This window comes from Sesamum indicum, linkage group LG7 (assembly GCF_026168435.1).
Source record: "Sesamum indicum cultivar Baizhima isolate 11 linkage group LG7, ASM2616843v1, whole genome shotgun sequence".
Taxonomy (NCBI): Eukaryota; Viridiplantae; Streptophyta; class Magnoliopsida; order Lamiales; family Pedaliaceae; genus Sesamum; species Sesamum indicum.
In genome coordinates this window covers 2,624,004-2,636,534 of record NC_142663.1, presented here as the reverse complement: position 1 = coordinate 2,636,534, position 12,531 = coordinate 2,624,004, and the positions used below count along the sequence as shown (strand labels likewise).

Here is a 12,531-nt window from a genome sequence, read left to right as displayed (position 1 = left end):
ATCATGTTGGCTGATTTTATCAAATAAAATACAAGCACCATGAATTTTTATTTAAATTCAATTTTAATAAAAATCTAGTTAATTGAGCCCAACATGTATTTAATCTAATTAAATACATAAGCTCAAATTGTCTTTATTAATTAATAAGATCCAACTTATTAAATATTAAGGACACGCCCAATATAAATTAATGTTGTTAATTTGTTCTTGAGACATTTCCATCCAATAGATCTCTATTTTGTAAGTAATCTAATTACTTGTGGAATTAGTTCCAAATCAATTCCTTTTTCCTTTCCGGTGATTTGTGTGTGAATCTTTAGGTTCATCTTTCAGCTATACTTGGACTAATATCTAACACAATAATAATTAAATCTAATTTAATTAATAATTCTTGACTAACCTTTAATCAAGAAATCTCGTTACCATGGGTGGCCGTCTAGCAATAGTTTATGGCACTAAAGATTAGGTGACTGACCATGTGAACATTTAGGCTCTCAAGTCCATACGAGTATGGTCCTTTTGTCTAGCGTCTCTCAACTTTAGTCTAGGGCATGGAATTAGGTGTCGATTCTCATTTTGAACTTGGCATCTACGCTTAATACTTGAGATCGCGTTACGCCAAGTTTCACGACATGGGATCCTCCTTTTCCTATTCAATTAACAACTGTGTCTACAGATTCATAAAGCGCGAACGCATCTCCAAGTGTATAGGAGATACCTCTATCATATACTAATAGGGAAATGATCTTCTTCTTGGAACTCACCATCCTCGCTACATATACTCCGACTGTAGTAGACAAGACTTATGATGATCATGTTTGCAACACAATCACCTCTCGCGCAGATCCAAGATACAGTCATCATATGCACGTGACTATCGTGATTCCTCATGTCTAAGCAGTACTCCCGTACTATCAAAGCTGGAGATTCTAGTCATACCGACCAAGTCTCCAAGGATTCCATACGACGATCCCCGCGAGTCAGTTCAGTTGGTTGACCACCTAGTCAACTAACCACTGAAATTGCATAGATGTCCAACGTCTATCGCCAATGAAACGCGGCACTCATCCAATGAACGCAATACTCGGTGCAAGTCTTAGTAGGACTTTCGATACCCAGTTTTGAGTTCCTCGACTTGGAACGTTTCAAACCAAACCTTAGAAGAAGGTTTCATATCCACTATCTAATGCGCAGCTCAACTACATGGGTTATTAAGTGATCTATGGACATATGTTGTGACGTCAAAACAGTGCTTAACGTAATTGGTAAGCACAACAGACACATGTACTAGAGACGAATGCTTACCATATGCGTTGGGACAATATTATTCAAATAAAGATTGCTAGAATGGTTCTCAAAATCGCCAATCCCAATTGATTTTTTGGTCATCGATTCCAACAGGTAGATGTAGTCTAATAAAGAATTTCCTTTCTTGGGTTTTTGTACTTGCATCTTGGGGAAATACTGTCCATATTTAGCTTCTTGTCACAAATAAGGTATATATTTCTAAAGTAGGATATAGTATTGCTATGATGCTTTATAATCTAAAATGATTGGTCTATTGCAATGAAACAATTATTTTTTTCTATAATTGAATGTTGTACTTAGTTGTTTCTATGTGTATTGATGACTTTTACAGGTTTGTTTGCCTATTCTCCATCCATTGTACTTATTAGAAATTTATTTTGTATTAAAAGTGAAATTATATTATGACTTGAGGGACTGGATCAAGTACATGTCACCATCCATCTTCGTATTTTTTGTAATTGTCATGCTTTGGCGTAGGTATGCTTGGAAAATGAGGCAACTAGAAGCTTTCAAAATCGTAGCTCCCACTGCTAAGAATCCAGTGGAGCAGCTGTTAATGTTGCAAGAAGCTGTAACTCAAGTTTAGTATCTCATCCAAAATGGCAACATTATTCTTCTCAGAATACGAAAGCTTCTTTTTGTTGCTGCTCCGCAGGTATTTCTCTTGTATACTCCACATTATGCGCTGTTTGATTTGTACTTTATGTGTAACTATTTTCTCAAGGATGGTAATTAGAACTTCCTTATTATGAATTTCACTATGAAATTTTCCAACATTTAGCATACAAAATTTCATACTTTAATTTTCAAGCAACAGGGAAGGTGGCTCTCTTATTGGTTTTGATATCCTTGGCACGTACCCTTTTGCTACTGTACTATCTCATATTTTTGGAGTTTTTGACAAGGAGCATGGCACTGAGAAAGGAAAGCAGGGAAAGAGGATTGAGATGTGTTACGGAATGGTGGATCATGATACCCGTTGCGTTTATTGAACTTATGAAGCTCGACGACGAAAAGAGGATGACTGACTAAATGTCCCAAAGAAACATATGCATCTATTGCTGCATATGCTTATGAATTGCTGCTCATTTTAGGTACATGACTCGAGCACTCTCATTCACTGTAGTGGTGCGTTCCATTTACATTTTTCCATCGGCCACTAAACTCTTTCTTACTAATGATTTGCATTTCTCCTGCCTTACATTTGATCTAGCTCGAAATATACAACCTTGTTGGACGATCCAATGTAAGTCATGTAGTCTCCCTAGATCTGTATTGGGTTCTGAGGATAAAACAATCAACGTTAGGCTTGTCGAGTTTGCCCCCGACTAAGACCCTCCGACGCTCAAGTTAGTTTGGTCTAGATAGAAATATGCGAAAGAAGAAGAGTAAGGTCGAAAATGACAAATCATTGATTACCTCAGATGATGTGTATTGGGATATTTATAGGGCCCAAACATACACTGTTGCTTGGGCCACGTGTCATAATCTGAAGCAACCATACTCCTGATCAAACGGCTTTGCTTCGTGCGGTGGCTGGGTTCTGTGCTCAGGTTATAAAGCTAGGTCGGGTTTCCCACAACCCGACACAATACCAAATGAGCGGGTCTTGGTCCATTTTACTGAATTTCCTTTTGTTAAGGGCAATTTTGTCCTTTTACCAATTTTTAGGGCATTCCCCATCATTACTCCCCCACTTCTTCTATGTGTAATTTATTACCTTAGAAGAAGGTGAACAATTGTGCCCCTTAGTTCGCATCATCATGCCCGTTCGTCAGTGCCACGCGTCACCATCCTAGGCGTTTCAGCCGAGCACGCTTCTCGAAATGCTTCCCTATAAATAGGCCACTTTTCAAAATTTATGCCCCACCTGCTCCTTCAAGCTGTCCGCTCTTGCCTCCAGCATCCCAATCTCGAATTCGATTTGCTTGCTTAAGGTACTATGTCTTCCTCTAGCTCTAGTTCTAATTCTAGTTCTAGTTCTAGTTCGGGGTCGTCAGCGACCTCACTTGGGTCTGATCATGTCCCCCTTCCTGTCGTTGTTCCCGATCCTCCTGCTAAGTTAAAACAAAAAACTCACAAGTCTAAACGTATTTTAGAGACTCCTGCACCTGACATCTCAACCCATGTAAAATACCAAGGTATGTTAGCAAGGTATCCTTGTGCTACTGTATGCTCTGGCACTTTCCATGTTAGCAAGGTACACCTGACGTCTCTCTTCAGCACCCCTCCGAGTTAGGGGTTCCTTATATGGTCTCCGTATGCTCTGGCACTTTCCATTTTCTTTGTATTTTCCCGCATATTTTCTTACATTTGCTTTGTCAGAGGATATTGTTATGAATTCTTAGATCGCCTTCCGTCTTTGTGCTTTGCGCAACAACTCTAACACTGACGCTCCTTCGGTCGCTTCAGTTGTTGAGAATTCACCGACCCCGACGCGAGCTGTAATCCCCCTGATCCGATAGTTCCTATGCCCATAAACATAAGTGAAGACACATCAGCTCGCCCGACTGCGAATGAAATCCCCCATCTTAGCATTTTTGGGAGCGCGACCTCTGACAGCTCCCCTGAAGGTGTTCCTACTAGCAATAAAGCGACTGGAGCAGGTCCCAGTGGCTCGAAAAATCATAAGAGGAAGCACAAGGACCATAGTGGAGGGTCACAATCGACCAAATCTAGCAAGGAAAGTAAGGCCCGAGCTGAAAGCCGATTGGTGAAGGAGGTCGTAACCAGTGCTGAAGAGGAAGAAAACCTGAAAATGCTCTAAGAGTTAAACTTCCTAGTGGAAGGAGGCTCGAACCGAGCTTAAGCAACATCTCTCTACTGAGCTTGAGGGTTACAAATTGGTTCCAGACTGGAAGATATCATCTCGAAGTTCTATACTTGAAAGGGACGTAGGGCAAGATTCTTGGGAACTATACAATAACTGTTGCCTTCCTCGCGACTAGGCGACCTTACTAAAGACTCCTAAAAACACGCTTTGTAAAGCACCATGCTCATGTCATCATGCAGGTAAATAGTGTATTTCAAGTTACCTAATTGTTTTACTTCTCTAATTATGTCTTTCTATGCAGGCTGTAGCTTTTAACCGCAACCTCTCTTTGAAATGTACTGGATATCATCAAGCTCAAATGATCGCTGATAGAAAGGTTCGCAATCTCAGAAAGAAGCTTGCTAACAGTAATGCTCGTGAGAAAGAGTTGGAGGCAAAGGTGCTAGAGCTTGAAAACCAACTTTCTACATCTGTTGCAGAGGTCGATAAGGCCAAAGAGGACGCAATCAATAAGGGGAGAAGGGAAGGGTTTTTAGCTGGTCGGGAGGTTGGTTGTTTAGAGGGTATAAATGAAGGTCGAGAAGGGTACATCAGTCTTGATAAAAATCAAAACCTCCTTGTTGCATCGCGTCTCCAAGCTGCTCGTGACTTTCTAAAGGCGCCTGTGTTCCTAGTGGTTGTCGAGATTAAAGCTACGAATTTCATCAATGATGGCTTTGAAAAGTGCAAGGCGCAAGTTGCCACCTTACGTGGGTTCGGTGATGGTTTCGATCAGAGTCGTCTAGATCCATCCCTCGTTGGCAACCTTCAGCCATACCCTGAAGAAAAAGCTCCCCCAAACAGGAAAATGAATTTGCTGCCTTATTAAATGATGTGGAGAATCCCAATTAGACTAAGTATAGATTTATTTTGTCAAGCCTGAGAATCTGATAATGTATTAACTCAACAATTTTTTTGACGAGGTATTAACCCTTCAATTATGTGCATGAATGTTCATCCTACTTTTGTTAAAAAAGTGTGAAGGATTTTTGCTTATCCAACAATTTACCTTCCTGGTTGGATTGGTTTCATCTTTTTTAGATTGTCACATATGAGATAACCTTTCATGCTAGATAACGATATGGTAGGTCACTAGTAAACAAGTAACAACCTTTTTTAGGCTCAAAGATAATGAAATTTCCCGGATCGCTATATGATAGCCTTTTTCAAGCCCAAAATAATGATCTTTTTCAGATCACTATATAACAGCCTTTCTCAGGCTAAAAAATAATGATCTTTCCCAGCTCGCTTTACATTGCCTTTCCCAAGCTCAAAAATATAGATCTTTTCCAGATCGCTTTATATTGAACGGCCCTTTTCAGGCTCAAAAATTATCTCTACCTCATCAAGCATAAAACTTCTTCAGATTGTTTATGTTCTAAGGTTTAGGTAAATCTCGTCCTTGCATGTCTTACAGTTTGGACATCCCTTTCTTTTTTATCTCGACCACCTTATATGGTCCTTCTTATCCAGGGTCTACTTTTCCCACATGGCGGGATACTTCCACCTGCTTTAACACGAGATCGCCTACTTGCAAGTGCCTTGACTTCACTCTTTGGTTATAGTTTTTCATCATCATCCCTTTGTGGTCAAGTATTCTAGCGTAGGCTACTTCCCCCTTTCCCTCGATCATGGTGAGAGTGAACTTTCTCCCTTCTCCGTTGGTCACAGGATCGTACGCCATTATCCTTTGAGATTCTTCTTCTATTTCTACAGGAATAATAGCCTCAGTACCATAAACTAGAGAAAAAAAGGAGTTTCAGCTGTTACAATTCGCGGGGTCGTTCGGTATGCCCATAATACCCCAGGTAATTGTTCGACCCAGGATCCCTTCAACTCCAGTCTAGTCTTAAGGTGTTGCAAGAGACCTCAGTCTGTGCGTTCGCTTGAGGATTACCTACAACTGCGAAATTTTGTTATATCTTCAATTCTTTACACTATTCCATGATCTGTTTCCCTTGGAATTGCGTCCTATTATCTAATATCAACATCCTAGGTATTCCAAACCTACAGATGATATTCTTCCAGATGAAGTTGATCACTTTTTTCTTAGATATTTTTGCGACTGCCTCAGCTTCGACCCATTTTGAAAAATACTCAACAGCAACAATTATGAACTTTTTCTGACCTTGAGCAGTAGTACAATATCTATTCCCCATTGATCGAAGGGACAAGGGATCTTGATGGGCTCCATTAGGGTCGCAGGTTAGTGTATCAGGGATGGGTACCTTTGGCAGTTGTCGCATTTCCTCACATATTGCCTTGTATCTCTTGCCATTTTTGAGCAAACATATCCTTGCCTAATTACCTTCTGTGCCAGCAACCTCGCACCAGAGTGATTTTCGCAACTTCCTTCGTGGATCTCCCTCATCATATACTTAGATTTCTCGTCGTCAAGGCATTTAAATAATGGTCCATCAACAGTTCTTTTGTACAATTGATCTGAAATCAATGTAAAATACATTGCTTTGAACTTTATTCTTTTAGTCTGAATGGGGTCATCTGGCAAGGATCCCTCTCTTATGTACCGCGCGATCTCGTCCTTCCATGACTTGGGTTCGTCCACTATTTTAACATCCAACTTCACTGTGATCGCAGTTGTTTCCCGAATCATCTCCGTAACTTTGCGATCTTTGATGCCTATCATAATGGCTCCAAATTTGGACAGGGCGTCTGCTCTATCGTTTTCGCATCGCGGAATTTGCTGGACCTCATATCTGTCAAACTTTTCCATCAAGGCTTTTGCTTTCTTTTGATACGGGGCCATTGATTTTTCTCTTGTTTCATAGGTTCCCCCTATCTCCATCACGACCAATTGGGAATCTGTATAGACTTCTAAACTCCTTGCCCCTGCCTCATATGCCAACTCCAAACCCAAAAGCAAAGCCTCATATTAAACTTTGTTTTGTGGTGGGGAAGGACAGTCTAGCTACGACCTCGATCTCCACTTCGTTTGGGCATTGTATTAATATTCCAGCCCCCCATTACTAGCATTAGAGGAGTCGTCAACGTGCATTATCCATCTTCCCATCTACTTTTAGATCAGTTCTTCTGCAAGTTCGACCATAAAATCTGCCAGTACCTGGGCATTCTCTGCAACTCTAGTTTGGTAGCCTATGTCATATTCTCCTAATTCTATAGCTCATTTAACTAATTTTCCCAATGCCTCCATTCGCGACATAACATGCTTCAGTGGATGGTTGGTCAGTACAATTATTTTATGTGACTAGAAGTATGGTCGCAATTGTAACGCAGTAACAACTAATGCTAAGGCTAGCTTTTAAATCTCCGTGTATCTTTTCTCTGCTCCTTGCAACATTTTACTGACATAATATACTTGGTTCTGAATCCCATCAAGTTCGCGTACCTAAATGAAGCTTACCGCATTCTTCGAGATAGCCAAATATAGAAATAGAACTTCACTTTCCTTAGGATTCGCTAGTAAAGGCGGTTTTGCTAAGTACCTTTAAAAAGTTTTCAAAGTTTCTTCACATTCCTCATTCCATTTAAAATCTTTTTTTTCATCAAAAAATTTAAAAAATGGCAAATTTCGATTTGCAGATCAAGAGATAAAAGGGTTAAGGATGTGATCTTACCCTTTATCTTTTGGACTTTTTTTTATCATTGTAGGCGACCTCAGCTTCATGATTGCTTCTATCTTTTCTAGGTTCGCCTCAGATTCCCTGCTCGCTGACCATATAGCTCAAAAATTTTCCTCCACCTACCCCAAAAGTGCATTTGGTGGGGTTTAGCTTCATACCGTACATCCTCATTATGTCAAATGCTTGCTTCAAATGCATCAAGTGATTTTCTCCGACCTTTTGCTCTTCACGAGCATGTCATCTATATAGACCTCCATAGTTTTTCTGATCATCTCCTTAAACATCCTATTCACCAACCTTTGATAAGTGGCACCTGTGTTGTTTAAACCAAAAGGCGTTACATTGTAGCAATAAATACCACCATCAGTTATGAAGGACGTCTTATCTCAATCTTCTTCTGCCATGAAGATCTGATGGTTCCTTGGTAAGCATCCATCATAGAAACTAGCTCATATCCGGTTGTATAGTCAACCAGCAGGTCAATCCTTGGCAATGGGTAGGGATCCTTTGGACAAGCTTTGTTCAAATCAGTGAAGTTCGTGCACATGCGCCATTTTCCTTATGATTTTGGCATGACCACCATGTTCAAGAACCGTCAGTTTATTGTATTTCGGAAACATACCCACCTTTAAGCAATTTGCTGACCTCTTCTTCAATAATGTGGTTCTTCTCCATGCCGAATGATCTCTTCTTCTACTGGACTGGTCGCACCATCGGATCAACGTTCAACCTGTGTACGATCACTTCCAGGTTTATCCCTTTGAAGTTTGACGAACTCCATGCAAACATGTCTACATTATCCCTTAAGAACTCTATCATCATTGTTCCCAACTTTTCACTCATTCGTGCCCCTATCTTGATCGTTTTATCGGATTCTCCTGTGATGAGCTCTATCAACTTGTGGTCGTCTAGGTTCTATCCGATCTGGTTGACAGCCCCTTCGATCGAGGTCCTCTTGAATTTTTCATTTCCTTTCATTCGAGCTGCCCTTCTTCAAATAAATTGTAACACCTTCTCACTTCCTTACGATCACAGGATACTTCGCCAATACCATTTCTTGTTGGAAACTTCAATTTCAGATGGTAGGTCGATACTATGGCTCTGAATAAGTTCAATCCTGGTCTTCCCAAAATAACATTGTAAGCAAAAGGAGTATCTACTACCAGAAATTTTACCATCAGGGTTCTTCGTCTTGGTTCATCCCTAATAGAAACTGGGAGCTCGATAGTGTCCTGCGATGTTACATCACTACCCCTACATCCTATTAAGGGTGTATGCACTGGCTCTAACTTAGCATTATCCAGCCCCATCTTTCTCAACACGTCACTAAAGATGATATTTTCCGAACTTCCATTATTTACCAGTACTTTGTGGACTATGAAGTTAGCTATGTCCATCTTTATCACAATGGGGTCATTTTGCAATCCCATCTCAGTTTCCAAATCCTTACTTCCAAAGATGATTTTCTCTTCTCGCTCTGTGTTGTTCATCACGAACTCACTCTTCCTACTCGATCTGCCCTCTCTTTCATGTCGTTTCCTCATTCTTCCAGAATCCCCTCCAATTGGTCCTCCAGCTATCGTGTGAATAACACCCTTTACAGGCGCATTTTCTCGATACATTATGCTTCTCTATTCCCTTTCTTTGTTCGCAAACCTGTCTCTACTTCTTGATCTACTTCTCCTCCTCTCAGCCTCGTTTGTATCTTTTCTGTGTTCACCGAGTATCCGATCCCTGAAATATCCTTAGCTTACCAACCGCTCAATTTCATCTTTCAACTGAAAGCAATCTTCCGTGTCGTGCCCCTTTTCCCTATGAAACCTACAGTATTTGTTAGAGTATTTCTTGGCCGATGTAAACCTGGTGTGTCGGGGCCATTTCAGTAGATCAGACCGTTCGACCATCATCAAAGCTTTCGTTATGATACTTGGCCTGATAGAGTGGTTCTCTCTCTTTATCAAACTTTGTCCGCTTACCACCCCAATCTCTCATCCAATCCCGATTTCTATCACGATCCCTGTTGTGCCTGCGGGTGGGTCTCAAGCTAGCGGGGAAGCTAAGGACCTTTTCTTCAATCAGTGTATCAATATGCTAACCATCATGTCAATTCTAAGGTCCTGCACCTCCAACATCTCATTATCGAATCTTCCTTGAAACTTTTCAGCGACTCATATTCTCTTTGCTTTATCGTGAACAAGTATGTGACAATCCGTTTTTGCTTTCTTTTGCTGGCGAAGTGGAAGGTGAACTTTTGCAACAATTGTTCATAGGACTCAATGCTATTGCTGCATAGACTTGTGAACCATTCCTGCGCTTACCTGCAAGAGTCAACAGTCTAGCCATAATTGGACTGGATTGTCCATACAAGTTCATCGCAACATGTTCCTAAGGATCTTTTGTCCCATCGTATTTGGGTATGTCGGGCATTCTGAAGTTGGAATTCACCACTTGCATCAGTATCTTGTTATTGAAAGTTGAATTTCTATTATGAGCCACCAATTCAGCCCTCTTCTTTAATTCATCAATTTGCTTCCCTAACAATTCGTTTTGCCTTCCCACACTATCTACCTCAACTCGAGAGATAGCTAGTTCTGTTCTCTTAACTCTCTCCCTGCTACTAGACCCCACTTTCGAAGATGCTAGTTCGTGACCTTTTTCAGGCTCCCTTCTGCTCGCATTTTCCAAGGTTCTTTCGATATCCCTATCTCTAAATAATTGCCTCTTGGTTGTTTCCTTTCCCAATGGGGTGGTTGTTCTCCTTTCATACGCCACGATCCTCCCCGCTTCTTCCATTAACTTTTGCAGCTCCTCCCTTGTGAACTATACCATTAGTTCCACTAGCCTAAGCATATCTTCTAATGTATGCATATTTGCTCTCGAAGTTCCTTCCATTTTCCAAGATGGCGGTCCTCAATTTTCCACAAACGGTGCCAACTGATCTAGCTCGAAATATGCAACCTTGTTGGACGATCCAATATAAGCCACGTAGTCTCCCTATATCGGTATTGGGTCATGAGGATAAAACAATCAATGTCAAGCTTGTTGGGTTCGTCCCCGACTAAAATCTTCCAATGCTCCAGTTAGTTTGGTCGAGATAGAAATATTCGATCGAAGAAGAGTATGGTCGAAAATAACAAAGCATTGATTACTTCAGATGATGTATATCGAGGTATTTAAGGGCCCAAATATACACTGTTGCTTGGGGCATGTGTCATAATCTGGCGCATCCGTACTCCTGATTGAACGGCTTTGCGTCGTGCGGTGGCTGGGTTCTGTTTTTGGGTTATAAAGCTGGGCCAGGTTTCCCACAACCCAACCCAATACCAAATGCACGGGTCCTGGTTCATTTTATTGTTCTTTTACCAAATTTTAGGGCATTCCCCATCAACATTGTTCTGCAGGAGCATTTAACTGCAAACTTCAAATTCTTGGAGGCAACAAGTTTGAATATGATGTTGGAAAAATATTTTGTTTCAAGTAATCAAAACGCTGTTTTGAAATAGTACAATCGGATTTTAGAAATCAAAAGCAATTAAAGCCACGTTGGAACAAATAACATAACGCAATTAGAAACGCTATTTATGACTAGAAATTTAAATCGAAAACTTACAATGATAATTGTATCGTAACAATTCTCAGTCCAATTTGAAGTCGTTAATTTTACAGAATCGCAGAATTACTGCTTGCCTTGAAGAAAATATACGCCCCGTATCAGCAGTGCACCGGGTGCAACGTAATTTCTCCTAGGATAAGACGGTTACAGTTCTTTCGATTTAGCACTATACCGAAGAACACCTCGATTAAACACTCAGAGGCTTGTTATCGAAACAAGAGACTCAAATCTTAGACACAATATATAAACCGAAAGAGGGAATTAGAGAAAACTCAAGAATGAGAGTTTGTTGTTTGTGGTGTGTCTCAAATGAAGAATGGACAAGCCTATATAGAGGCTTCCAAAAAATTCAGCAATAAAGAAGGACATAATGGCAATAATTTCCCCACATGAAACCGTCCAAATGAAATGAAGAAGCAGTGAAATTTGGTGGCAGTTTTTCCTTCTCAATAAATCACATTCAAGTGCAGATTAAACCAAATTGAAAGTGAATTCAATTGCTGCTGCTGTTACAAATCTGTGGGTTTGAAATACAACAATCCCCCACAAACACATGGATTTGAACTCAAGTTTCCATGACTTGCTTTCAACAATTGTACCTTCCGGTTTGAACCACTGTCTAAGTTATCTAATGTCAGTTGTCACCAGGTTAAATGGAACTAAGCCTTGAATTTAAACCTGTGAGTGTGACAACGTATGTCAGTAACAACAAGCCACCAGCTTTGTGTTGATTTTTAGGGTTGACACTTAGGCCATGTGTCCTGATCCCGTTCATGAATGCTTTCAGGAAAAACCCAATTCCTTAGTTGCGGCCAAACAACGACATTCACTTAGTTGGGCGTCTCCAGGGATGCACTGTTGGCATCTCATCTTATAAGACTTGACCCCATTCAGAGATGAACTCTTACTATACTTGCAGTAGCAGCACCTTCCAGAATTTCAGGGGATAGACTCCAGATACAAAGTATCAGTCTAGTTGGTGCTCTGACATACCCTTACGACTTGTTGATGCCACATTGAACCTTCTTTGTGCGATCTCCACTCAAAAGGTTGGGTTGCCATCGTAGATATATCACTTATGGGTTTTCAGTCCCATCCCCAATCTGGACTTATGAACTTGTGACAGATTCAATCCTTTCGTCAAAGGATTAGCCACATTGTCCTTTGTTCCCACAAAGTCAATGCCCATTACTCTA

At 40.7% G+C, this 12,531-nt stretch overlaps 2 protein-coding genes across 2 annotated transcripts; both read right to left on the bottom strand.

Moving 5' to 3' along the window:
- Nucleotides 1–6,326: 6,326 nt before the first annotated feature.
- Nucleotides 6,327–6,926, bottom strand: LOC105165884 (uncharacterized). The gene has a single exon (XM_011085041.2). It carries the CDS (start codon nt 6,924–6,926, stop codon nt 6,327–6,329), a length of 600 nt encoding a protein of 199 aa, XP_011083343.2.
- Nucleotides 6,927–8,696: 1,770 nt separating this feature from the next.
- Nucleotides 8,697–9,344, bottom strand: LOC148787462 (uncharacterized). Its single transcript, XM_088882372.1, has one exon. It carries the CDS (start codon nt 9,342–9,344, stop codon nt 8,697–8,699), a length of 648 nt encoding a protein of 215 aa, XP_088738498.1.
- Between the last annotated feature and the right edge of the window lie 3,187 nt (nt 9,345–12,531).

Excerpts from the sequence above, each read along its gene's own strand:
- LOC148787462 (XM_088882372.1), bottom strand. The coding sequence starts at position 9,344 with ATGTATCGAGAAAATGCGCCTGTAAAGGGTGTTATTCACACGATAGCT.
- LOC105165884 (XM_011085041.2), bottom strand. The coding sequence starts at position 6,926 with ATGGAGATAGGGGGAACCTATGAAACAAGAGAAAAATCAATGGCCCCG.